Source organism: Dermochelys coriacea, chromosome 20, assembly GCF_009764565.3.
Source record: "Dermochelys coriacea isolate rDerCor1 chromosome 20, rDerCor1.pri.v4, whole genome shotgun sequence".
NCBI classification, from domain to species: domain Eukaryota; kingdom Metazoa; phylum Chordata; order Testudines; family Dermochelyidae; genus Dermochelys; species Dermochelys coriacea.
This window is the reverse complement of record NC_050087.2, coordinates 3,555,726-3,581,043: the sequence shown is the minus strand read 5'-3', so window position 1 is coordinate 3,581,043 and position 25,318 is coordinate 3,555,726. Positions and strand designations below refer to the sequence as shown.

General features: G+C 57.8%; 1 protein-coding gene across 5 annotated transcripts; it reads left to right on the top strand.

Moving 5' to 3' along the window:
- Positions 1 to 962: 962 nt before the first annotated feature.
- On the top strand, positions 963 to 25,246 carry DCTN2 (dynactin subunit 2). 5 transcript variants are annotated; one of them, XM_038378382.2, is made up of 16 exons: positions 963 to 1,099; positions 3,215 to 3,283; positions 9,342 to 9,350; positions 14,806 to 14,811; positions 18,156 to 18,252; positions 18,573 to 18,634; positions 19,900 to 19,998; positions 20,390 to 20,550; positions 21,403 to 21,556; positions 22,481 to 22,546; positions 22,658 to 22,696; positions 23,229 to 23,306; positions 23,820 to 23,891; positions 24,407 to 24,509; positions 24,621 to 24,712; positions 24,886 to 25,246. In XM_038378382.2, exons 1-16 carry the CDS (start codon positions 1,064 to 1,066, stop codon positions 24,970 to 24,972), a joined length of 1,230 nt encoding a protein of 409 aa, XP_038234310.1. In that variant the 5' UTR covers positions 963 to 1,063; the 3' UTR covers positions 24,973 to 25,246. The 5 variants fall into 5 exon arrangements, with proteins under 5 accessions (XP_038234310.1, XP_038234311.1, XP_043362511.1 ...); XM_038378383.2 differs by lacking the exon at positions 9,342 to 9,350; XM_043506576.1 differs by lacking the exons at positions 24,407 to 24,509; positions 24,621 to 24,712; positions 24,886 to 25,246 and adding exons at positions 23,949 to 24,090; positions 24,199 to 24,340 and having other exon boundaries at positions 23,820 to 23,915.
- Positions 25,247 to 25,318: the final 72 nt, after the last annotated feature.

Here is a 25,318-nt window from a genome sequence, read left to right as displayed (position 1 = left end):
CACTTACACAGTGGTTCTCAGGGTGTGAATGCAGCAGCATTTCCCCCAGGTCCTGACAGCCTCCCCAGTCCCAATCACCGTCTCCTCACTGCTGCCCCCTCCTCAGATCCACCCCATGGCCCTTCTCCAGCTAGCCGGGCCCAACCCCGGCGCATGCCAATCGCAGACCCCACATACATCCCAGCCCACAATCCTTTCCCAACCCCCCATCCTACACTCCCCAGCCCCACACCAACTTCCTTTCCTCTGCGCCTCATGGCCACCCGCCCCACACAGTCAAACTTTCTTTCCTAGCCTCACCTAATGCCCCTAAACCTTCTCCCCACCCCGACACCCCGCTTCCAAATATTGCACCTGTTACAGACCCCCTCCCCAAATCCTCCCTACAATATATACCCCCACGCCTCCCATGCAAACATACCTGCATCCCCAACCCACATGGCCCACACTCCCCTCTCCAGCCCTACACCAGCCCCATGGATCCCCCTCCAGCCCCACATACCCCCTTCAGCCCCACACCCCATCCCCACATCTCCCCATCTTCATCCCCACACCCCATCTCCTCATCTCCAGCCTCACACCCCAGCCCCACATACCCCCCTACAGCCCCATGCCCCAGCCCCAGATCTCCCCCTTCCCACCCTACACCCCAGCCCCACATCTCCCTATCTCCAGCCCCACACCCCAGTCCCACGTACCCCCCTACAGCCCCATGCCCCAGATCTCCCCCTCCCCACCCTACACCCCAGCCCCACATCTCCCCATCTGCAGCCCCACACCCCATCCCCACATCTCCTCATCTCCAGCCTCACACCCGGCCCCACATACCCCCATATAGCCCCACACCCCAGCCCCACATCTCCCCATCTGAAGCCCCACACCCCAGCCCCACATCCCCCCCTCCAGCCCCACATCCGCCCCAGACTACAACTCCCAGGCTGCCCCGCGCGGCCGGCATCTCGTCGGCCCCCGCCCTCCCCTGACGCTCTCGCGAGATTGGCGGCTCCTCCCTGAGACCCGGCCCCGGCGACTCCCGTTCAGGCCCCGACCCGGCCCCGCCGCCATGGCCGAGCCCAAGTACGCGGAGCTGCCCGGCATCGTGAGTGCGGGGGGTGGGGTCCCTCGGGGGGGCTGCGGGAGGAAGACGGGGTAATGGGGGGAAGGGGTGGTTGGGGGGGCCTGAGGGGGGTAACGGGTGGGGGGGCCTGCGGGGGGAGGGGGTAGCTGGGGGGAAGGGGTGGTTGGGGGGGGCCTGCGGGGGGAGGGGGTAACTGGGGGGAAGGGGTGGTTGGGGGGCCTGCGGGGGGAGGGGGTAACTGGGGGGAAGGGGTGGTGGTGGGGGGCCTGTGGGGGGAGGGGGTAGCTGGGGGAAGGGGTGGTGGTGGGGGGCCTGTGGGGGGAGGGGGTAGCTGGGGGGAGGGGTGGTGGTGGGGGGCCTGCGGGGGGAGGGGGGTAATGGGGGGAAGGGGTGGTGGTGGGGGGCCTGTGGGGGGAGGGGGTAGCTGGGGTGAGGGGTGGTGGTGGGGGGCCTGCGGGGGGAGGGGGTAACTGGGGAGAAGGAGCCCCCTGTGTTGTTGGGTGCTCCCCGCCACCCACCCCTGGGCTGGGGGGGGATTCCCGAATGGGGCGTTGCGGTTTGATGCGAGTGAGGGGGTGAAGTCCCAGCCCAGCTCCCCCCAGGGTGGTGTTGGCCCGGGCACTGCTCTGTCCTGTTCTCACAGGCCCAGCACTTCCCCTGGCACCTGATTTCCCAGCTTCCCCCCCCCTCGCGCCAGGCTCTGGGGCTTCCGATGGTTCTCCTGGGAGCTGGTTTCCTGGGTTTCCCTTCCCACCCCCCAAAATGCTGGTGCGCGCGGTTCCTGCTCTGGCGTTTCGGAGAGTCCTTTGTACGATGTAAATGGATCCCGAGCAGCTGCAGCGGGTTCCACTTCTTGTCAGGGAGGCGGGGTGGACACACGGCTAGAGCACTGGACTGGGACCCAGGAGACTTGAGCTCTGTTCCTGGCTCTGCCACTGGCCTGCTGAGCATCCCTTGGGCAAATCGCTTTCCCCTCCATGCCTCAGTTTCCCCTTCTGTACAATGGGGATAGCGACCCGGCCCTTCTTTGCAAAGTGTTTTGAGGTTTCTGGATGAAAAGCGCTGGATGACCGCTAGGGACTGCTGTCTGCAGAGACGCGTACAGAACTGCTGGCGTTGCTTAAGTCTAGCTCTGGGGTGATGTTGTCATGGGGTTTGGAAAATAGAAATCTGTTTCTAAGATGTTTGTCGTGCAAATCTGCATGTCCTTGTTATAGGGTTATATGCCCTCTAACTAAGGCTTGATGGGGATGCGTCTGTTGTTTGGGTTAGCCCAAACTTCAGAAGGTGCACAGATTAATGATTGGCCGTGCCAGGCACTAGCTGGCACAGTTGAGGCCTTTCCCCAAAATGTTAGGAACTGTTTCCCTTTGTGAAGGAAGCAATGTACTTCCTGGATGTTCAATACCCCCACAACCCAACTTTTAAGATCCATGGGTCCTACACGTGCTCATCACAACATGTGGTGATCCTCGCCCAGTGTACCAAATGCCCCTCTGTGGGTGAAATGCCACAATCACTATGCTCTCGAATGAACTCACCCAGAAAAATGATGAAAGACTCCCCTGTGGGTGAACACTTTTTCCCAGAGCGATCACTTCATATCTGACTTCTCAGGCCTTGTCCTTGAAGGAAACTTGCACAGCATCTTCAAATGAGGAGCCTGGAGCTTAAATTCATAACTTTGGTAGGCTCTAAAAACCATGAATTTAGTAGAGACACTGGATTACGAACAGTCTATAACCCACAAGCCTCCCCCCTGATTTTTCTCTTTCTATGGGGTCTTAACTGGCCACTTCACCTTGAACGGTCCCTCGAAATATGTGTTAACAGCTTGCGCTAAACAAGCTGTTCCACCTTGTATTTAGCTGTGATGCTCTGACTACGTTTCCCAGACCTGAAGAAGAGCTCTGTGTAAGCTCAAAAGCTTGTTTCTCTCACCAACAGATGTTGGTCCAATACAAGAGATTACCTCACCCACCTTGTCTCTCTAATATACTTCCTGGAAGCAGACGTGTTCTCTGTTCACCTGGCAGTGTGAGGCGGGCACTCACTTTGGATGCTATTCTTCGCAATAAGAGATGCATCTGCCCAGAACTGCCAGCTGTCCTCACTATAACGCATTTGTGCTTCTAGGCCAGGAACGAGCCAGATGTTTACGAGACTAGCGATCTCCCAGAAGACGACCAGGCGGAGTTTGATGCGGTAAGGTTGTGTGGAATGCAACAGCTTTCTGACTAGCATTGTGGTTAGAGGACAGTGATAAGTGGGTGTGCCAATCCCAAATCATTTCCAAAGCTGCTTTCGCCCAAATGACTTGCATAACTGTACTGTATTGGGTGTAAACTCCAGCAGATCTGGGTAGCACAAAGCTTCATAAAATGGTACTGTTTTCAGAATAGTTCCTAGCAAGGAAGGTTTCAGAGTAGCAGCCGTGTTAGTCTGTATTCGCAAAAAGAAAAGGAGTACTTGTGGCACCTTAGAGACTAACAAATTTATTAGAGCATAAGCTTTCGTGAGCTACAGCTCACTTCATCGGAAGGTGTGACAGCCCTCTTCTAGAAATGCTGCCCCCATAAACATCTGTTAAATTCTATTCCTGGCATTTTCATCATCCCAAGGAGAACTTGTGTAAGGCTTTGGGGAAGGAAATCTCTGAAGAGGCCCTTTGCTTTTTTTTTAATCACTTTCTTCTGAACTGAAATTGGGTCTAGTGGCAACTGGAAAAATTATCGGCTTTAAATACAGTTGAGCTTGGTAGTCAGAAAGGGACTGTTCTTCCTTTGACATGAGGTGTTCACCACGTTTGTTTGCTTAAATGCAAGATAGTGGGGTAGGAGTGGGTTAAAATCAGATGACCTCTTGGCATTTTATTTTCAAACTACAAATATATATTTGGGGAATCCTGGAACTCTGTTCTATTAAATATGTCATTGGGCATTCCTTGCCAGGCATAATACCAAAGAGATATGGCTTTTCTTGTAGCTAGAGAAGCAAATTCGGTTCTTGTACATTCAGCAGTCTGGTTCTGGCTGTATGCCCAAGGGGTTTGGGCAAAAAATCAAACAAAAACCCCACTGTTGCTAACACTGGGGAAGTCTCAGTATAGGCCAGGCTTCCGTGACTGCTGACACTTTAAACACCTTCTTGTCTAACTGCCCAGCACCAGGGCTAAGCAACACAGTATTAAACAGGGAGGCAGGCTCTGTCAGTGCTCCTGGCATTGCTTCCTCAAATGGAAAATATTTCCCAAAAGCCCTGGTGTAGATGAGGCTTTGAGGATGAGAAATGATAACTGGCCAAACCCTGTCCCAATTAGAACGAGTTCCCTTTCTGATAGGAGAGCAGCTCTGACACTGCCAACCCGTTTTTCAGTGATGCCTAATGCAGCCGTGGCCCCCTCTCCTGGGCCCAAGGAAATCCACATCTTGGATTTGTAGCCTGCATGAGGCTGCCCAGGGGAAAACGCTGACTGAAAATGTCCATTAAACTCTGTGTTTGTGTCTTGCACCTAGTTTGGCCAGAGCAAATTGTAAAAGCAAACTGTCTAACATCTGATTGCTGTGGGGAGCGCAGGGTCTGTTTATTCTTCTGCAGGAGCCCTGCTCAGCAGGGGAATTGCAGAAGGTACATGAGCCTTAGGGTGCGTTTTCGAGGGTGGGGATTTGCTGAATAAAACGCTCAGGAAATGCAGGCTGCAGGCCTGAAACGCCTCAGGGTTTCGTCCTGCAGGATGTAAAGCATCTCAAAATAGCAGGAGGAATGGGAGTGCCCTGGAGATGGTCTCATTAACTAGGCATGGTCGGTGCTGGGGTTGCAGTCTGAGCTTCTGTGCACCACTTTGAAATTCTATTCCCATCATACTGGCTGTTTGCCAGGAACAGCTTCTCTTGCCCCAGCTGTGTGCTGAAGGTGAGGAAAGGAGCAGCGAAAGCCAGGGCTGGGTGGTGGCTTTGCCTTTGTCATCCCTGCTGCAGTGATAAGTGCTCAGATCAACGCTCAGGTACCGTGGGGTGGGGCGGATCCACCCTGTTGGAAATGAGAGGCTGGGGGCAGGCTGGAATGTGGGGGCAGTTTTGCTGGGACTCAGTTTTTCCAGCTGTAAAATGGAAATGATCCTTTTCCACCGCCCAGGATAAAGTTTACAAAATGCTTTGCAATCCTCTGGCGATAGGCGCCTTCCAAAGCGCACTTGCTAGCTGGAGAAAGAATGGGTGAATTTCCCATGCTGAGCAAGGACTAATATCATGCGGGTGATTTATCGTGACATATCACCAGCTGGGAGTTCAATGTTCTTTTTAGTGCTCTGCCCTGCTTTCAAAGTCCTTTTCCTCCCAAGTCTCAGGCCTCTGGGTCGGAAGCCTTTAGTAGGGCATGGCTTAGTCAAGGAGTAGCTGCCATGGCATGGCCTAAGGGTTGTGGCATCATCTTGTGGCCCGGAGCTGTTACATGTCGCCTCTGGCGCATGGACAAGCGTGAGAAGGATTACGATCTCTAGCATTTGGAATCTTGCTGGCGTTTCCGGTGCAAGTGACTAGACCAGGAACTGGGAGAAAATCGCCTGGTTTTGATTGAAAACAAGCTGAAAAGCAGCAACCCAAGTTGGAGTCACTTCTGCAACAAATCTGGAAAGTAGATCAGGACTTGGGGGAGACGTGGGTCTTTCCGCTTGAATCAGCATCAAGGGTTTGGCTGATTCACAGGAGCAGGCAGAAGGGGCGTTAAAAGAACGTTCTCCAAAGTGGGGGTGGGAACGCAAACACCCTGAGCGGCCGTGTTCTGTAGCACCCACAAGGAAGCTAGCGGGTTCCCTTCTCTGAGCTCTTGCAGCCTACCCGAGGGTCTAACGTAAGCAGGAAAGTGGAACCGCGAGGACAAGGCTGGCTTACAGATACGTGGTACCGGTGGGAAACAAAGGAGTGTGTGCATCTTAGCACATGTGTGCACGCGCATCCTCAGTCAGCCTCCTGCGTAACGAACTGCTTCCATCATCCAGTCAGAGCTGTAGCTTTTGCAGTTCATCATGTTCCCCCGGTGCCCTTCCCACTTCCTCCAGCTCGTTCTTAGATCTCTGCAATGAAGGGATCTCGCTTAGGAGTCTGGTTGATTGCTTCTTTGCTCTGACTTTGCACAAAGGCTTCCCCCTTCCTTTGGTTCAGGGCTATCCTACCATCTTCTTGGGCTGCGACTTGTTCCCCTTCGATCATGTACACTGAACGCAAGTGCTGTTGGACCCCACAGCAAAGTTTTTAGACTCTCAGTCAGATGCCCCTCTTGCTTAGCCCGACTCTTTGCTACTTCATTGTGCTGGGATTTCCTTGAGCCCTGGAGTCCGTGTGGTGTATGGGGCAGCACTGAAGAAGCCCTGTCCGCATGCGTGCCAGGTTACATGGCAGTCAGGTGAATGGGAGCTGTGGGTGCCCAGAAAGGTGCTCCCTCATTGATTTTGTTGCTCGCCTTTGATGAGAGGGTTTGAGTCACTCGGGCTTTCTCTGGGCAATGTGTTCCGCAATGAGGCTCCAGATGGCACTGCCATTGCAGGGTGGCTGGGAGCTGGCTTGGCTTGGCACACTCAGTTATCATTGGCCTACCTGCGTGGTGCGGTGTTCAGCTGTGTGGTACCAGTGTCTGTGTTTGTGTGTGTGGGGCTCTGGATTGCTGCTAGCATGTTAGCTGTTTGAGCTGGCGCATTCAGGAGACCAGGGTCAATGATGGTGTAAACTCACCACACTTCTGGAGGCTGGTCAGAAACCAGGCGAGTGAAATACTGAGCAGGCCCTGACATTGCTCCGCACCCAATGTGCGGGACAGGCAATTCCTCGGCAATCCATGGCCGTCCAGCCGCCCCGGACCTGTCACATGATCCTATTCAAGAGCAGGATTTCACCAAAAGAAACAGCCCACTTCTCCCAGGTTCCCTCTGCCGTGCTGTGTGCGAAGCTGGCGCTGAAGGGCATGGTTCAGAGGTTGGCCCATGTGTGATGGCTGTTTTCCCAGGCCTGCTGCTTCGCACCCGGGCACATCCCTGTTGTAAAGCACTCCACAGAGCTCTGCCATTTTCTCTGAATTGGGAACTTCCCATGTAAAAGCACAGCAGTTTTGTGGCTTCTCTCGCCCCACCTGAGTCGCTGCCTTGTTGTCGAGGCCTTCAGAAGCTGGGACTGAGACCACGCCCCATTGGGTGTCCCCATCTCTCTATAATGGCCTCCTGCCTATAGCCAATTTGCCTCCATACTAACGAGGTCTCCCATAGCCTGCGCTATGGGGGCTAAAGCTGAGCCTGGGCCCAGCCCCACGTCTCATTCCAGGTAAGCTGTGGGAGATGCTAGTCTGCCCTGAGAGCTGGGTCATTGTCACAATGAGCCTCACTGGCCTAGAGGGAGCTACACACAGGGACTAGTTGTGCCAATAACATAGGAATAATCTGACTATGGACCCAACCCCTGCATTGTAGAATAGAGACCAGACTTGTAAATTACACAACAACACGAGCTCAGATGTTTCTGCCAAAACCCAGGGCTAAGGGCTTGTTTTTACCCTGAAGAGGACCGTTTTTATATTGGTTTCTATGTAGCTTTTAATTGGCTTATGAAATTCATTTTCCTGGCAGCATAATCTGATCCAGCCTCCACGTGTTACCCCTGCTGCAGTAGGGATAATTCGTTTTTTAACTGCTAAGTCTAATGTACTTTTCTCCAAGATGATCCTTCCCAGAACAAGCTACGGGCCTTTTGCTGGCTTCGCCATTGGCAAGGTTTGATGGTTTGCCGTGGGAATGGAACAATCTTGTGAAGCTTGGCCATGGTGCTGGCTCATCATTTTACATCTCTCTAGTGCAGATTATGAAGTGCTACTGCTCGCAGATATCTCCAGTTATACAGCGGGCAATAAGGATCCCCAAAACAACTCATTCATCCTGAACAAACCTAAACACAGAACCTAAAACAAAACTAGCTCCACTGACCAGAGGAGCAAATTCTGCCCTGGGTTAAAGACCTGTGTTCGATCTCATTGACGCCAGTGGGATTGCACAGATGTAACTGGGGGCAGAATTGGAACCAAATGCTGCTATTGCACCCGTGCTGAGAGACTGCCTGAAGTGTGGGGCTACCTTGCACTGGTGCTCTGTGCTCCAGGCTCTTCCTGGCTGCAGGAGTTAAGTCCCCAGTCCCCACAGGCAAGACATGCTTGACTCTGAAGCGTTTGGGCTGCTTTTCTCCTTAGGAGCAGGTGCATGTTCTTCTGAGCTCCAGACTTGCGGTCACAGCCCAGAGGTTTTAGAGCACTGATGCCTTGTTCACATTCTTCCGTCTCGCCTTACCCATTCTGAGCCCCGCATGCATGTTACCCAGAGTGCTGCAGAGCTGGTCTCTTGGTAAATAGATCTTCCCAGGATGATTCTAGCTACCTCTGGACCTGAGAGCTGCAAGGATATTGCTGAGAAGAGCAAGATCTAGATCTTGGTTCAGTGGAATTGTATTTCTGCCAGCCCTTTAAACCGATTTCAGCCCGATGTTCTAAATAATATTCTAAACTCGGGAGCCTGAGCAGCATGTGTGGACATGAGACACCTCTTTCACCGTATGAATCCAGGGGCATCGACAGGATTAACTTGGCAGTATCTAATGCAGCAACACATGCTGGCATGCTCTGTGGTGTTTTTATTATTATTCTCTGCTCAAAGGGCTTAAAAGAGAGACTATGGGTTTTTTTTAAATCATCAGTGTTTAACTCAATTTAAAATTAATTGCCCCAGGTTGAATTGCCACAGACGGTGTCTGAATTGGGGACTTTCAGCTAGTTTAGGTTTTTTTCCTCCCATGCCAGCAACAAATTAATGCAAACAGCAGCCTCTGCCCAAGGTAATTGGTAGCAGCTGCTGTGAGCTCTATGTGCCTGGAATGGCACCCTGGCCTGCCTGCTTCAGAGAAACCAGCAGCAGCCTTGCTTTTCTGGGTGTGTGCGGTGCTTCTGCGACTGGCGTCTTCTAATGGCAACATGAATTAATTATGCTCAAGAATTTCCAGTTGCCTCCCTAGCTAGTGCACTTCGGGTATTGCAGTGAGTGCTTTTGAAGCGCAGACCGTAGGGCGGGGCTGCCACGCCTGCGCTCTCCCTGCAGCTCCTCAGACAACCCCTCCCATTTTGGGGTACCAGCTAATACTGCTTTATTGTGTTGATTGACTGTTGCGCAGTTGAACTTACCTGAGTTTTCCTAATGCTCTTCCCCCCCTGCCTTTTCACTACCTTGCCTGGATTCTAGTTTGCACAAGTAAGACCATTACAACGCTTCTCTTTTGCATGCTTTGGAATTTGATTTTGCATGCGGATAAATCTGCACCGTGCTTTGTTGTGAATGTAGCTAAGAGTTTTAAATCCCAGTAATTAGCCTCCCCTCTCCCCGCAACTTGTTGAACTCATGGGGGCCTGATTTCAAGATGATTGTTGGCTGAATCAAGGTATAGGTTTGAAATTGGCGTGTGGCCCAGGGCAGTGTTCTCTCTCCCCGCACTAAGGCATGTAGCCAGAGCAAAGGAAAACAAGGGATTGGACATTGGTTTTAGTAGGAGGAAGGTTTGGTTAGCAGGGATTCCTCGCTGAGAGTGGGAAGAACAAAAGAGGTGCCCAAATCCAGGCTAATGTGCCCAAACAGTGCCCTGCTGAAGACTCTGCTGTCCGCTTGGCAGGTGCCCTAGGGTAACTGGCATGAAATGGAGCAGACTCATTGTTCTGCTCTAATTAATACAAAGAGGTCTGCAGGTCCCAGAATGCAATGCAGCCTTTCAAAGATGGCACCCGGCCAAAACTCTAGCCCAGGTCCTCTTCCATCTCCTGCCATGGCTACTGCAGCTTCCTCTTCTTGGACACCTGCACCCTCCCAGAACGCTTCTCCTCCCGACCATGCAAACTGGCCATCTTCCTTGCCTGGGGATCGGGCCATGTGCCCCCCTCCCCCGAGATTTCCCACTGGCCCACCCTTCTCCAATTCATCGAGTTCAAGCTTCTCAGCACTAACACCCTGGATTGTCTCCCCGCCCTCACTTATCTGGTCTGGTCTCCTCCTGCTTCCCTCCCGGCTACCCCGCCAAACTGCCCTCTCCTCGTTTAAACCCTTCTGCTGCCATACTGCATCCATGAATGCACCCTGGCTGGGCGCTAGCCCTCACCCCGTAGCCCTGACGGCTTTGTGCTAGCCCTCTCCACATGATCCCAACAGCCGATGGCTGCTGTCCCTGGCCAGGTGCTAGCCCTCACTGCATAGCCCCCATGTCTGTGTGCTAGCCCTCTCCACGTGATCCCAACAGCCGATGGCTGCTGTCCCCGCCAGCTGCTAGCCCCCGCCGGGTCAGCCTACGGCTGCTGTTCATGGCTTTCCTCATCCTACCCCCTCGGTTGGTCAGGTGCTTGGGGCTTGGCTCACAGCTGTCTGTGTCAGGAGGCAGCCAGGCATTGTTATGACAACACAACCAGGCTGCTTGGGTCAAGCTGTAACGTGGCGTGCTGGGACCTGGAGCCTGCTTTACTGTTCAAGGCGAAGGCTGTTGTCTGGCAATGCGGCGATGGAGAACAAAAACCCCCCTAGAAATTCCGTCTTCTGGTGAAACAAATCAGACTGAGGCCTACGTAACAATTCTTCTGCTCTCCAGGCACTGCTGTGGGGAGCCCAGGGTGACAGCTGGGGCAGGACACGGGGTCTGTCCTCAATTTGTAATCCTTGCAAGTGACCCGCTGTGGTCTGTGACTACAACATGTTGGGGGTGGTTCTTGCTGAGCAAAAAGGACCACCCTGTGTTTCTTTCTGAAGGGCCTGCGTGACAATCAGAACGAACAGTCAATCCAGGCGGTTTAATGACATCCAGCGAAGGGATTAGTGTAACTTCTAGCCCATGAAATGAGCAGCGCTAGGTCCCGTATATCCTGACATGCCCTGTCTGGACGCCCCAATCTAGGGGGGAATCATCTGATTCCCTGCCCTGGGTGAACAGCCACCTGGAGAGCAGCAGAAACGACTGAAAGCAGAGGCAGAACCTGGCCGCCGGCTGCGGTGTGAGGGTGCAGAGATGCTGGGCCCCAGGCACCAATACCCAGCAGCTCCCTGCCTGGTTTTCCTGGGGCTGGCGGGAGAGTGTTCTCCAGCCCACAGCTTCAGAAACGGCCTCCTAGAAGTGGCGAGGCGGATAATTTCCTTGTTGCCCAATGATTGAGGTGCCGTCTGGGGCCTGCTTTCATGGGCAGCGCTTTCTAATCCGTTTATTGCTCTGTTTTAATGGCGATTGTCTCTCCCGGTGAGTAAGTTTCAGGCCATCTGCAGGCTGGGTGGCAGGTGCTGGAGGGACGCTCTGGAGGTAAAAAGCAAACGTATCCTTTTGGACTAGCTTTTGCTTTCATTTTCACCCAGGAGCAATCTCGCCCTGAGGAGGAGAAATGGTGCTCTTAATCCCTTCCTCCCCTGAGAAATGGCTCGCGCTCCTTCGCTTTGTTCCACACTGGTTGGGTGTAAACGCTGCTTTCCCTGTGGCCTTTCCCGCACCGCCACTGGGGTGGCTCCCGGCCTTTGTCCGGAAGTGGCTGGTGTTTCTCCATGTCATCTCCACGATCCCGTGAGCCTGTGTTGCTCTGGCTTCAGGCAGAAGGTGCTGAAGCGTTAGGCAGATGACAAGCACAAAGCGTCCCAGCGTTTGGCTATAGGCGCCACAGAGCCGGGCGGTCCCTGGAATTGATAGACTACACTTACTCCCCAAGTATCCGTGTGCACAGTCCCGCATGCACACCAGCAGGGTGTCTCCTCTCCTGAGGAGCATGCACGGATTTTGTTGTTCTAGTGGATCTTTACAACTAAAACCCCTCGCCCCCACCCCCAGAACCCCTCCAGACGGTAGCCCCTGATTCTGGGAGACAGTCTGGTCTGCTGGTTAGAACAGCTGGGCCTGGGTGCTGGGTTCTGTTCACAGCTCTCAGGTTGTGTGACTGTAGGCAACTTGGCGCCCCTCTTCACACCTCCCTCCATTATCCCCGCGGGACATTCCTCTGCCATAACACGGCCGAGAGCCTCCGAGAGCCTCCGCTGGCAAGGGCTCGGGTGGGGGGGGTGTCTTGTGAGCTCGGCAGTTGCTGGCATGTTACCTCTGGGAAGGGCTTGGGGGCAACGGCCTGAGGGGAAGGTGCGCAGGTCGGGGGTGGGCCAAAACACCCTGCAAAAGGTGCCTCAGGGGCACCTCTGATTAGCTTGCTGGAAGCTGGAGCCTTTGTTCCCAGTTCCTCAGTGGACGGTGTCTCAGCGGGGTCCCCACTCTGCAAAGGGTCCCAGATGCCAGGCAGAACAACCCTATTTTAAGCCATGGCTAAGTGCTGATGATCTCTGAGGGCATCAAATGGGCCCTCTGACTTCCCCCTTGCTTTGGTTTGGCCAAGCAGCTGCTGCCCTCCTGGGCGCTCAGGGTTCGGATCCAGGGTGGTCTCGGGCTTCTTGCTCGACTCCTTTGTCTGCGTGAAGAAGCAACCCCAGCTGTGAGTGCAGCTAAGCGAGCCAAAGCTCCCCTTGCATGGCTGCCTGCAGTGTGTGGACCAGCCAGGTGCCCCCAGCAATGTCGCTTTGTCCTTCCAGGTGGTCAAGTCAGGCAGGTGTTAGTTCAGATGTTTCCCTCTCTGCCCCGCACACCAGTGTCTCAGGAAGGGGCCCCAGCTTACGCTCCCCAATCCAGTTGCAGGTGGAGTGCTTTCCTGTTCCCCTGAGGATGCATTGGCATACTGGCTCGTGAGCCCTTTCCCCTCCTCCCCTGTGGATGCAGTCATCCACCTGTACATGGGGAGACCTCTGAGCACGCAGCATCGCTGTGCACCCAGCAGTAACCGGCTGGGCCGGGGCTCTGACAATCCAGCTCCCCCAGTCCCTGGGCTTGGGGCCTGAAGCGGCTCCTGAGGCTGGCACATCTGCTGTGGGCCGTGGGAACATTTCTTTAGCATCTGGCTCAAAGTCCAAAGGAAGAGCCTTTAAGCCCGAACCGTTGGAGGCTCTTAGCCAAGTGCTGGGGGACATCTGGCCCCATGCCACGGGGCTTTCATCTTCCGCAGATGGCTGCTGGTTCCACTCCAGGCTTTGGCGCTCTCCCGTTCTCTGATGTTGTGTTTCCAGGATGTTCTCACGAGCTGGGGACTCTTCTGGGGGGTCAGAAGCCTCTGCAGGTCCAAACCCCCCCCGGGTGTCCTCTTCATCTTTTCCGTAGACCTGCTTTTGTGAGCAGTCCTGCTCCTACCCAGACAGTGGGCACCGGATACACCTGAAGGATGCCAGGCTGGGGGATGACAGAGTTGCCCACCCCCTGCAGAAGGCAGGTGGTGAGGGTGCTGGAAAGAGAGCCCTGGCATGAAACCCCTCCCCGGGGTGAAGCAGTGCCTCTTGGCAGTCCAGGTGCTAGGTGATTCTGGGTCCTGTCTCGTGCTATGCTCCAGTTCCATGGCTTGTAGCACAGATAATGCCTAGCCCCCTTGACCATCTGCATGCAAGCCCGCTGGCGGAGCTAGCAGCCAGAAGAAGCCACCTTTTTAGGGGCCAGGCAAAAACACCCCCCTTTTGCTCTCCCCCTAGGCTGGCTTGATTCAGGTGCAACGCTTGGCGTTCACCAAGGCCCCATCTTGGTTTTCACCCAGCGGCCCAGTTGGTTGGCTGAGGTGGAAGGAGGCCAGCGGTTTGGCTTACGGTCACTCGGTGAAGGATTAGGCAGGGCTCGAATCCAGGTCTGTTGTGACTTCTAGACCATACCCAGCCTCCTCCTACCTTGGGTGAACAGCCACCTGGAGAGCAGCAGAAACGGCTGAAAGCAGAGGCAGAACCTGGCCGCCGGCTGCGGTGTGAGGGTGCAGAGATGCTGGGCCCCAGGCACCAACACCCAGCAGCTCCCTGCCTGGCTTTCCTGGGGCTGGCGGGAGAGTGATCTCCAGCCCACAGCTTCAGAAACGGCCTCCTAGAAATGATGGGGGTGGCGAGGCGGAGAATTTCCTTGTTGCCCAATTCCCTTTGCTATTAATGGCTTTGAAAATTTCAGCCTAGCTGCCCACCTAGGCAGAGGGGCTGCTGTGGAAAGCACCTCTCTGCCGTGTTCTTGCACCTGGGCATCTGCCTTCGATGGCGTCCCCTCCACCGCGATCCATTCAGCTAAAGAGGGTATTTGTCTGTTATTCCCTGAGCTGGGAGGGGAGAGAGCTGCTTCTGTGCGACCTTTCCACAGCTCCCTCCTTAAATGCTCCTTCCCGTCCCACTGCTGCCATTGCAGCTCAGTGATCTAAGCCCCTGGGCCGTGCACATGCCAGCCTGGAATGGCCAGCAGTTCAGAAGCCTAAAGAGCAGCTAAGTTTGCGGGGGGCCCACAGCGGGAGATGATGGAGCCCCTAGGCGTGCTCAGGTTAGCTCTGCCCAATGGGTCTAGCTGGAGTGACTAACACACGGGTGCCGCTGGCTGAATCCTGCTGCTCCATGTTCATCCTCTCCGAAGCTCCGCATAACCCTGTATCTCCTAGGAAAGGGCAAGTGGTGGTAGTGAACTCCCCTGCCCTAGGACGGCTGCTAGCTTGGCGAGATGGGGGGGGTTCCTGTGTGTGGTGACTGTGTAAACTGTTGTGTAGTGCATGTGACAACCTTCTAATACGATTTTTGTCTTTTTCTCTCTTTTTCCCCCCCCCCCCGCCCTCCTAACTTTTCTTTGACTTTCTCACCTCTGGGAAAACGCAAGGAGCTGGTAAGGAGCCTGACCTCTCGTCTGCTTGAATGTTCTGCTGAGCTAGCAGCTGCTGTAACCTTTTGTCTTTACCAACCCTCGAAAGAGGCTTCCCTTGGGCACCAGAGCAAAACTAGATTGTAGCCCCCCACCCACCCACCCCCTGCTTGCTGAAAGGGTGTCCCGTAGCCAGTCTGTTCTGATCACTTCTAACCACTGGGCACGATTATTCCCCAGCCCTGGACCAGTGGCTACCAAACTCTCATAGTTCATGCTCTACCTTCAGAAATTGCTCTGAAGTAAATCGATAGCCCGTCAAGCTCCTGTGCAGCCTGCAGTTTGGGAGCCCCTGTCCTGGGTGGCACCAAAGCTCCGAGTCGCCGTTAATAATATCAAATGGCTGAATCCTGGGGTCATTTCACCGGCAGGAGCAAAATGACCCCGGCCACCTCCTGCGTTAGGTCTCGGGTCAGTAAAGTCATTACTGGCGCCTGCCCGAGCAATAATCACAAGGCCTCCTTTCCCCGAAATTCCAGATGTGCCCCAGACGTTCGTCGCAGCCTGGCATGCTGGGAGCAGAGCTGATCCGGTGGCTGCATTTTGTAACGGCCTTTAAAATAGAGCAAACCTGGATTCTACATCCCGCGTTCCAGGACAGGGGCTGGTGGAGCTGTGAGGAGCGTCCCTTTCATTTTAATGGCTGCTGGGAGCAAATCGGGTCCAGTGGGTGAATCCATCTTGAGGGACTGAAAATTATAGTAGCTCCTTGACTCCCCAGCATAGCCTGGGCCCCCTTTGGGCTAGGACAGAGAGGTGGCCCCTGTCCCAGAGAGCTTCATGATGCTCAGTAGCAGATTTTTCCAATATTAGTAACTTGGCTGTTTAAAAAGGTGCCAGTTTTAAAGCCTTCAGCCCATAGGATGTAAGCAAACGCGAGCGAGCGTCTCAAACTGGAAAGCTCCCGCCTCACGTGAAAACCACCCGGTGTTTCCCTTGAATGTCGAGATTCAGCCCAGCGAGATTTGTCATGGCTGAGTTAGAAATGCCCTAAAACCAGTCGGCGCCCTGGCAGATTCTGACTGTCAGGGGGCAAGCGTAGAGGGACAGTTCCCCGATGGGGACAGTTTGGGTTTTTAACCTACTTCGGTGGTCCCGGCTGCCTCATTAGACCCTTTGTTTAAATGTTGGGGGTCTTTTAAAAGCTGGTTCGTTACCGTGGAGTGCAGAGCAGGGCAGGATGGGCAGCCACTGCAGCAGGGTCCTGGGACACAGGCCCCTGACCAGGGCGAGAGATAAAGACAAAAGGTTTCTCTTTAACTGTGATTAACCTGCCTTTGGTGTTCTCCAAGCACTAACCCCTAGCACAGGTGGGTTTCCGCCTGGCACTAACACTCTCTGTGCGCGGGAGAGGCTCCGCTCTGGGCCCGATCCTCTGAAGCAGCCTGGTGACTAACTTGTCCTCTGAGCGCTGAGCAAATCCAGTTCAGCAGCCCCCAGCCTCCGCCCAATCCCTCCGCCAACACGCAGGAGGCTGCGTCAGAGCCCAGGCCAGCGCTGGAGGGGTAGGTTCCTGTCCCTGCATCTGGTTTCCTCTCCCTGGGGCCTGCCCCTCTGGGTTGAAGCTGAGCTGCTCTGTCTCCTAAACCCTGGAGAGCTCCATGCTCAGGGGCTGCCCCTTTCCACTAGCCAGGTGAGGCAGGCTGATTGCCAGAGAGGGCCTCGTTCCCAGTGCGGAAGTCAGACTCTCATCATCCCAGGGCCATCCCCCCGCGGGCCATTAGGTGCGAGCCGAGGGCTGGGCTCCGTGCGCCGAGATCGAGTCCTGTGCTGGGAGGCAGGAGCAGCAGTCGGAAGGGCATTGCCAGCCTGAGAGTTTGCTGGGGATTCCCTCCCGATGGGCCACGGGGGCAGCCCTCTCTGTGCAGCTCGGCATGCCCCAGGCTGTTTCCTTCACCCTGCCCAGCTCGTCTCCAGACTGGGGCTGCTCGGGGTCAGAGCCCCGGCTCTTCTCCCTTCTTTTCACGGCTTCAGGGCGATCTAGCCATCTGTTCAAACTGAGCCGACCTCCCGTTGCCTGTACAGGCCCAGGGTCGGCAGCTGGGCATGGAGAGGGGGATCCCACCCGAACATTCCTTGCAACTGGGTCTGCTCCCCCTGCGGCCACAGGTCTCCACGCAGGGCCTGGTACCGGTGGCTGGGTGCCACAGCTCCCCACCGCTGGGGCCAGCGATGTGAAGCGGCTCCGATTGCTCTCTCCAGTGAGCTCTGAGCAGTACCGGCCTGGAAGGAGAATTGTGCAGGGACCCCTAGCGAGAGAGAGGGCAAGATGGGCTGGGGTGAGTGACCCCTGCTGGTAGAGGTGCTGCCAGGAGCAGGCCCAAGTGCTGGTCGCACAGGGGCTGCAGCCCAAGAAGCTCCTCTAGCCCGCGGGGGGCCACGTCTCATAAGGAACAGCTCTGCAGGACTTTGATACCGAGAGCCAGTCACGCCACCCCAGGGTGGCCTGTTAATCCATGGCCACGTCCAACTGCTCGGAAATCCAGCAGGGCGTCTGCCGCTGCCTTGACCGTCGGCGTCTTTTCTTCATTGCACCACGGTTTGCTGGCGGGAGGGGACGCGGGGGTGGGTGGGGGGTTGAGTGAGCGTTTGCGGCCAAGCCGCTCTGCTCCCTCTCTGCCGGGAGAAGATGCAGTTTGTTGGGAGCCCCTGGGTCCCAGCACGGTGTCTTTGCAGATAAAACCCGCCCTGAGTCTCCTGTCGCTCAGAACGGCCAATCTGCAGAAACCGATATTGATTTCCACGTCTGCATTTACAAAAGAACTGGCCCTGCAAGCCCATGCCCCGTGGGGCCGCCCCCTGCGGTCCTCTCGCGGCCCAGGGCTCCTGGCGAGGCTCCATAGGATTGGCTGGTGCCAACGAGACCCAGGGCGTATGTTAATATTATACTGTAGCTATCTCCCCCCCTCCCCCCCAGCAGGGATATCAGAGCATCCCTTTATCTGCAGGGACATCAGAATAGCCCCTGGAAGCTTGGGCCAGAGGCAGGGCCTGAGCTGAAGGCTTTGAAGCTGTGGGCATTGAGCAGGCCTGGCTGGTTTGCGTTCCTGTCACCAGGGGCTATTTAAAGGGAGCCCAGCAGGGCATCCGGCGACCCGGCCAAGTTATTAACATCTGGTGGACTCTGCTACTCGGCAACTTCCCCAGTGGTGAGGTCAGGGCAGCTGTGCGTCTCCTGCAGCGCTAAGGGACCGTCGGAGGACTCGGGGGGGGGGGGGTCCTTAGGGAAGTGCTCTCAGCTGTTTGAGAGGGGTGTTGGGGCGGGACTGGGTGGCCCCAGGGTCTCTTACGCTGGCCTGTCTGTGCAGGAGGAGCTGACGAGCACCAGCGTGGAGCACATCATCGTCAATCCCAACGCTGCCTACGACAAGTTTAAGGACAAGCGAGTGGGCACCAAAGGGCTCGGTAAGGCTGGCACAGGGGGGAAACGCAATCCAGGGCTTGGCCCATATCCTACATTGCTTGGGAATGGTGGGAGGGGAGGCACCAGCCAGAGCAACTGTCTGGCAGCAGAAATGAACCAGGGAGGTTCCTGTTGTATCCTTTGATTGGTTTATTGGGGGGGGGGGGCACCCAGAGCCACACAAGCTGCTGCCCCCTGGTCCTTGTGGAGAGCCTGGGAGCACTGAGCGTGCACAACAGGGGAGCCTTGCAGTGAGGCGCGTGCCAGCACAGGTCGGTTTAATGCCCCCCCCAGCAAACTCCTCTCTCCTGTTGCTGTGCAGACTTCTCTGACCGGATCAGCAAAGCCAAGCGGACGGGCTACGAGTCGGGGGAGTTTGAGATTGTAAGTAACCGGCCTGGTTCTGTCGCCCTACAGCCTGGAGGGGAGGAGGGCACTGGGCACGCTCAGTGGAGATAAGAGCTGAAATCAGCACGATCCTCCGCCCAGGGGTTCTGGAGGCCAAGCTGGGCTCCATCACCCCCCAAGAGAGGGGTCTCGCCATGCCCTCTCCTTCCTGGTGGCCTGGGCAGGGATCAGAATCCAGGACCTTCGGGCCCAAAGCGCATGTGACGGGCTAATGAACCTGCCCGCATGTAGCTGGTTTCTCGAAGGCTTTGCCGGGGCTTGTCGTTGGCCTAGGGTGGAAGGAAATGCCCCTCCCTTGGAATAAAACCCAGCTGTAGTGAACCCTCTGGCTCCCCTCCCTCTGCCTGAGTGAGTGTCGCCCGCTGGGGAACACGCTCGGAGAGGGGCCGCTAGGCACAGTCCCTCCCGGGAGCCTGAGGAGGAGATGGCATGGCCACCCTGGTGCTCAGACTCTCCGGTGCTGGGTAGCGTGTCAGGGCCCCTCGGGGCATTAGAGGAGCTGCTGGTGGATAGCGTGTCGCCCCCAGGAGTAGCCTTTGTGTGAATTTGGCATTTCTAGCAAGAGATGGTGCCCACTAGGGCAGGCCAGGGCCACGCAGGCCTTGTGCTCTGCCTGGGCATCGCAGGCCTGGGGCCTGCTGCATCCCCTGGCACGAGAAGCAGACCCGACAGGAAGGGCAGACTGTGGTGCTTTGATCTGGACAGCCGGCCTGTGAGGAGTAGGCTGCGGTGGGTTCCCCTGCACCTCCCTGTGTCGAACGCCACCCGTCCCGGCACTGGGTAGGGAGAGGCAAGGTGGAAAGGTCCCTGCTAACAGAGTAAAACCAAAGCACTGGCCGGAGATCAGCTGGCCTCCCCCGAGGGCAGGAAGGGGAAGGGACAAAGCCCCAGCGACGCCAGCTGGATTCCAGCCTAGAAACAATGCAATTTCCACTGAGCCGGCAGCCCCGCCAGCCACATGCTGACGGGCCGCAGCCCCCGAGGAATGCCAAGCGCCAGCCTCATGGCTTTGCCTGGCTCACTCAGCTTCGACTGGGCCATTTCAGGTCCTCCTCGGCTCTGAGGCTGCGTTTCCCATCAGCCTCCGGGAGAGAGGCACCCAAAACCCAGCCCGCTATCCCCGGGCCCCCAGAGAGATGGAGCCCAGTGCAGAAGCTGAACCCCCGTTGCAGGGTTAGAATTCGTTGAAGCAGAGCCCCAAGTGGAGGGGCCGTGCAACCTAAACCTCTCTGTGTTATTAGCTAGGGGACGGCACTGGTGTGAAAGAGACACCCCGGCAGAAGTACCAGCGGCTGCTCCATGAGGTTCACGAACTGAGCACAGAGGTGGAGAAGATACAGGTAGGAGCCACCTTGGGTGGCGTGAACCTAGCTGGCGTGCACCTGGCTGTCAGCTTTCCCTCTCGTGCGCCATCGCCCTCCGGTCTGGTGGGAGGCAGTGGGGTCTAGTGGGCAGAGCACTGGACTGGGACTCAGAAAACCTGAGTTCCATGCCCAGCTCTGCCCCTGACCTTGGCCTAGTCACCTCACCCCCATGCCTCAGTTTCCACACGTCAAACAAGGAGCCCTTTGAGATCTACGGCTAGATACGATTGCTCCCCACCCATGCCGCTGGCTGGAAGCAGACTCGTTGGGGGCTGGATTGTCAGAACCTTTAGCTGAGAGGCGGCAGGTCCCCGCGACCGCAGAGCCCCGTGCCCCGGCTGTAACATGGCAGCGTCTCCCTCTGCAGAGCACCGCGAAGGAGTCGGCAGCAGAGGAGAAGCTGAGCCCCGTGGTGCTCGCCAAGCAGGTCATGGGCCTGAGGCAGCAGCTGGTCTCCACGCACCTGGAGAAGCTCTTGGGGCCGGACGCAGCCATCAACCTGACTGACCCCGACGGAGCCCTTGCCAAGTGAGCTGGGGGAGCAGCTGCAGCTCTGGGGTCTGCTGCTCCTCCGTCCCAAGTGGCCCTCAGACCCCCAGTGAGGGAGCGATTGGAGCTTGGACGTCCCCACCCTGGGGCTCAAACCCCCCTTGTGGCGGCTTCTCACCATAAACCGAGACCAAATCCCTGGTCTGCCCTGCTCTGGCGAGTGCCCAAGGCCATATTGTGCCTGCAAAGTGGGGGTGCCTGGGGTGGCGGGTGGGAGACTTTAGACCCAGCACCTCCTGCTGGAAAGGGCCCAGCGAGACCTGCTGACCCCTGGGCAGGCGTGCTGGGCTGGGGCTGGGGCTGAGAGGGAGCGTCCTCTCCTGACCTCAGCGACGCCAATCGGAATTCAGAGACCGGCTGGCCCCCAGCCACGCGGTGCTGCAGTCAGCCGCCCCTCGGCTCACGGGGCTGAGGTGTGTTTATTCCTGGGCTGGCAGATCCCTGGGCGGACGTGGCAGCTCTGGCTCAGCTGCAGGCCCGCCGTTGCCCTCTCTCTCTCACCCAGTGGAGGTTCTGGCGTCTTGGCTGTTCACCATGATGGGGACGGGGAAGGAATAAAACCGAGGCCGATGGATGAGGTATTGAATCCACTGGGCTATCCTGCCTGTAGCTGCCTCGGAGAGCCCCAGGGGTGGTTGCGGCGAGGGGTGTTAGCGGGCATCACTGCAGCCTGGCCCGTTCGTCGCTGTGGCCACCAGGCTGGCATCTCCCGGTTCCCAGAGCTGCATTCCCCATTAACCCCACCAGGGAACAGCAGGGCCCTGTTACCTCCCCGCCAGCGACCGCCACTCGCACGCCCTGGAAACCAGCCGGGTGTCTTCTGTTTACCAGGCGCCTGCTCATTCAGCTGGAAGCGGCTAAGAGTGCCAGGGGCACCCCAGGGGCAGGGAAGAGCCCGTCGAAGGCCCCTGTGCCCGCAGGCAATATAGTGACCTACGAGCTGCACTCGAGACCCGAACAAGACAAATTCTCTCAGGCTGCGAAGGTGAGTCAGGGGCGGGTCAGGGTTTGGAGCTGTCTGCCAGGCAGCATGACCATGTGACAGCAGAACTGCAGGCAGGGCTGGGCACCAGGAACTCCTGGGATCTACCCTTGGCTCCGGCCTGGATGCTTTAGCTCTTGCATCACTTAGCTGGTATGCCTCAGTTTCCCCATCTAATGCTTCTTTACCTGCCCCCTGGGGGAGGGGGATGTTAATATTTGAAAATACCAGCTAAGTTTTGATTTGAAAATCTATTCCTGGGCCCATAGTAACATCACCTGGAAGATCTGTGGGGCAGGGCCCCTCTGTTCTGTCAGGGCAGAGCGGGGGCCATGCGCAGATGGTGCGTTATTTCTTGCCTGGTCTTTGGGGCTGGAAACCAGCTGGCTCCCTTGCCCAGCTTCCCGTGGGGGCCTGCTGGGTCACTCTGCCATCCCCCTGCACTGGGGGGGCTTTGGCGGGCCAGGAGATTCGGAGTCTGTGACGAAGGGTCTGGGGGCAGCTGGGAGGTGACCGCCGGGGGGAAGGCAACTGGCTCCCAACCGAGGGACGGCTTCTCGCTCTGGGGCGCCACAGCTTAACCCAGGAGCGAGCGGCACCCAGCGACTCTGCTGAACTGTCCTGGTGGCTGGATCACACCCGCCAGCGGAGCCTGGGGCCCTCATGTAAACCCAGGTGGGTGCTGTGAGCAGGAGGCAGCTGGGCACGGGCAGCCTGGCCTCTCTCGCTGCTTGGCTGGCTGGCGTGGTGCTCTGAATGGCTGCCTGCCCAGGCTTTCTGGGTAGCGACGGAGCCCTGCAGTGAGGCGCTGTTCCAGCACCACGTGCCCTGGCTAGGAGCTGGGCACCCGCAGAGCCCATGGTGCCAGCCTTGCGGGTTGGAGCAGGGCCTGCTGGGGGGGATCGCTGACCTCTCCCGTTGATCTAGATAGCGGAGCTGGAGAAGCGGCTGAGCGAGCTGGAAGCCACGGTGTGTTGCGAGCAGGACAGCCAGGTGAGCGCCCCTGCAGGGGGATCAGGCTGGGGCAGATGGCCCTAGCTGACTGCCCAGGCCGGGCTGCTCTGAAATCCCGGATCCACACACTTGCATTTTTTTTCTCTCTAGAATCCCCTGGCGGTTGGGCTGCAGGGAGCCAGCCTCATGGTAAGCTGAGTGCGGGGGCGCGCCGTGGGGAAGGGGATTTGTAATGGCCTAGCTGGGGGCTGCGGGGGCAGCGTTTCCGGGATTGGTCTGGGGTGTGTAAGGATTGGGGGGGATGTGATGATGCAGCCTGCTAGGGTGACATCTGGCTTCCCCTGTTCTCAAGTGGGGCTCAGCTGCAACTGCGCTGGGACAGCCGGGCCCGAGCCCACCCAGCCCCGCCCCATGAGGATGCTGGTGTCCAGCCCTGCGGCCCCAGCAGGACTGACGCTGGCTGTTCTCAGGCTGGGTCCCTGGGACCGCTCAGCGCAGCCCTGGCCGAGGCTGGGTCGGGTTCTGCTGGGCACGGCGGCATCCCCTGCTGTCGACGCCAGGGTCCGCCGCAGGAAGGCTCTGCCGGCCGGAGCCCTCGCAGGGCCCAGGCGTGTGGTGATCTCCTGCCGGGGAGCCCCGGGGCGGAGCTCTGGGGAGATCTCGGCTGGCCGCTGCCCGGGGTCGGCATTCGCTTCTTTCATCCCGTTCCTTCCTGCCGCAGGACACCGTGGAGATCCTGCAGGCCAAAGTCAGCACCTTGGACGTGGCTGTTCTGGACCAGGTGGAGGCGAGGCTGCAGGTGAACAGCCGAGGGGGGAGGACAAGCTGAAATCCCCCCCACTGCAGGCCCCTACCTGGGTGGCTCTGGGCCAGCCACCTGCCCTGGGCTCCCATTGGTGCCCTGCCTGCTGAACCCCCCCCCTCCCCCTCCAGCTGGGGTGCACTGAAAGCAGAACAAGCCCGGCGGGATCTGCCCTGCTGCTAGAATCCTGCACCCTGGGGCTGGGAAGGACCCAGCTGTCTCCTGTGGCCAGATGTGCTGCGTGTCCGCACAGGGCGCACCTGGCAGATGTTCCCTCACCCTGGGTTCCGGGGGTCCAGGGCAGCCCCTTGCCCCCGGGTTGCCTGAGCCTGGCCCCAGCAGGAGGCAGCGCATGGCGTGGAAATGGCACAGAGGGGCTGAGGGACCCCCCTGGTGAATTGGTACCATCCTGGCTTCTGGCCCAGACAAGGGCAGGGCTGTGTTGCCAGCTAGTGGGCGGGCGGGCGACACCTGCTGCCCTAGGATCTCATGTCTCCTTTCTGCCCCCAGAGCGTCCTGGGGAAGGTGAATGAAATCGCCAAGCACAAGGTGGCTGTGGAGGATGCAGACACCCAGAGCAAGGTCAGGTCCCAGCCGCCCCACCCTGCTGCCCGGCGAGTGGGCACCCCCAGGGCCAGGGCTGCAGTCATGCTGCACCCACACCCCTCCTGGGGCCCCCCGGCCCGAGCCCCTGAACCCATCTACAGCAAAGAGTGCCCCCTGGCATCTCGAGCCGCCCCTGAATCTCTCTACGGCAGAGTGCCACCTGGCATCTCGAGCCGCCCCTGAATCTCTCTACGGCAGAGTGCCACCTGGCATGGCTGGAACTCGAGCCGCCCTTGAACCCCTCTACGACAGAGTGCCACCTGGCATGGCTGGATCTCAAGCTGCCCTGCTTTCCAGCAGACCAGCCCCTTGATTGGATACACCTTGTAGCAGCACCAGCAGAGTGGGCCAAGGATGCCCCAGGCTCTGGCGACGCCTGGTATGTTGGGCTGCCCGTGAGCTTGGGGGGTGGGGCACGTCAGGGCGGGCCTTGGAGCCACCCCCTCCTCTGCCTGGCACTAACCCCCCCGTCTCCCCTCGGGTGCCACCAGGTGCATCAGCTCTATGAGGTCGTGCAGCGCTGGAGCCCCACAGCCACCACCCTGCCTGCACTGGTGCAGAGACTGGCCACTGTGAAGCAGCTGCATGAGCAAGGTGAGGGGCAGGGGTGGGCACAGGCTCTGTGCCCAGCTGGATGGGTGCCCAGGCGCCTGTCTGCCCCAGGTGGGCTCTGAGCTGCTGTGTATTCGCTCTTGTCCCTTCCAGCCATGCAGTTTGGGCAGCTCCTGACCCACCTGGACACCACCCAGCAGATGATCGCCCACTCCCTGAAGGACAACACCATGCTGCTGACACAGGTGGGCTCGGGCAGGGGGCTCTGTGGGGTGGGGATCCTGGTAACTCCCCCTTCCCCTTGTCCTGGGAGTGAGTGAACCCCAGGGGCTCCCACCCACGGACCAGGTCTTGGGGGTCTCCAGGCCCCCCACCCCAGCTGTCCTGGTGCCAGTGCTACCCACTCTCTGTCCCGCAGGTCCAGCAGACCATGAAGGAGAACCTGGTGGCCGTGGAGCAGAACTTCGCCAGCATGGACACGCGGGTGAAGCAGCTCTCCCAGTGAGCCCTGCAGCTCCATCCCTGTGGTGCCACCCACCCAGCTCCGGGGTGGGGGTGGGAAGAGCTCACCAGTCCCTCTGCACTACTTGTAGCGTGTCCCCCGGCCCCTGCCCTAATGACCCGGGGTGAGGGACAGAGGCCAGGGCCTGTTTGCTGGCTAGGGGAGGAAGGAACACCCCCCCGCTCCGCCCCCAGCTCTCTAGACGACTCCCCAGGGGGTGGGGCTCATGCTCATCAACCTGTAAAATTATTTACTATTAAACACTGTCTGCTCGCAAGCCTGGCACTGTGCCTGCTGCTTCTTGGGGGGCCGGGCCAAGGGGGGAAGCTCATGGCACTCGCCACACACA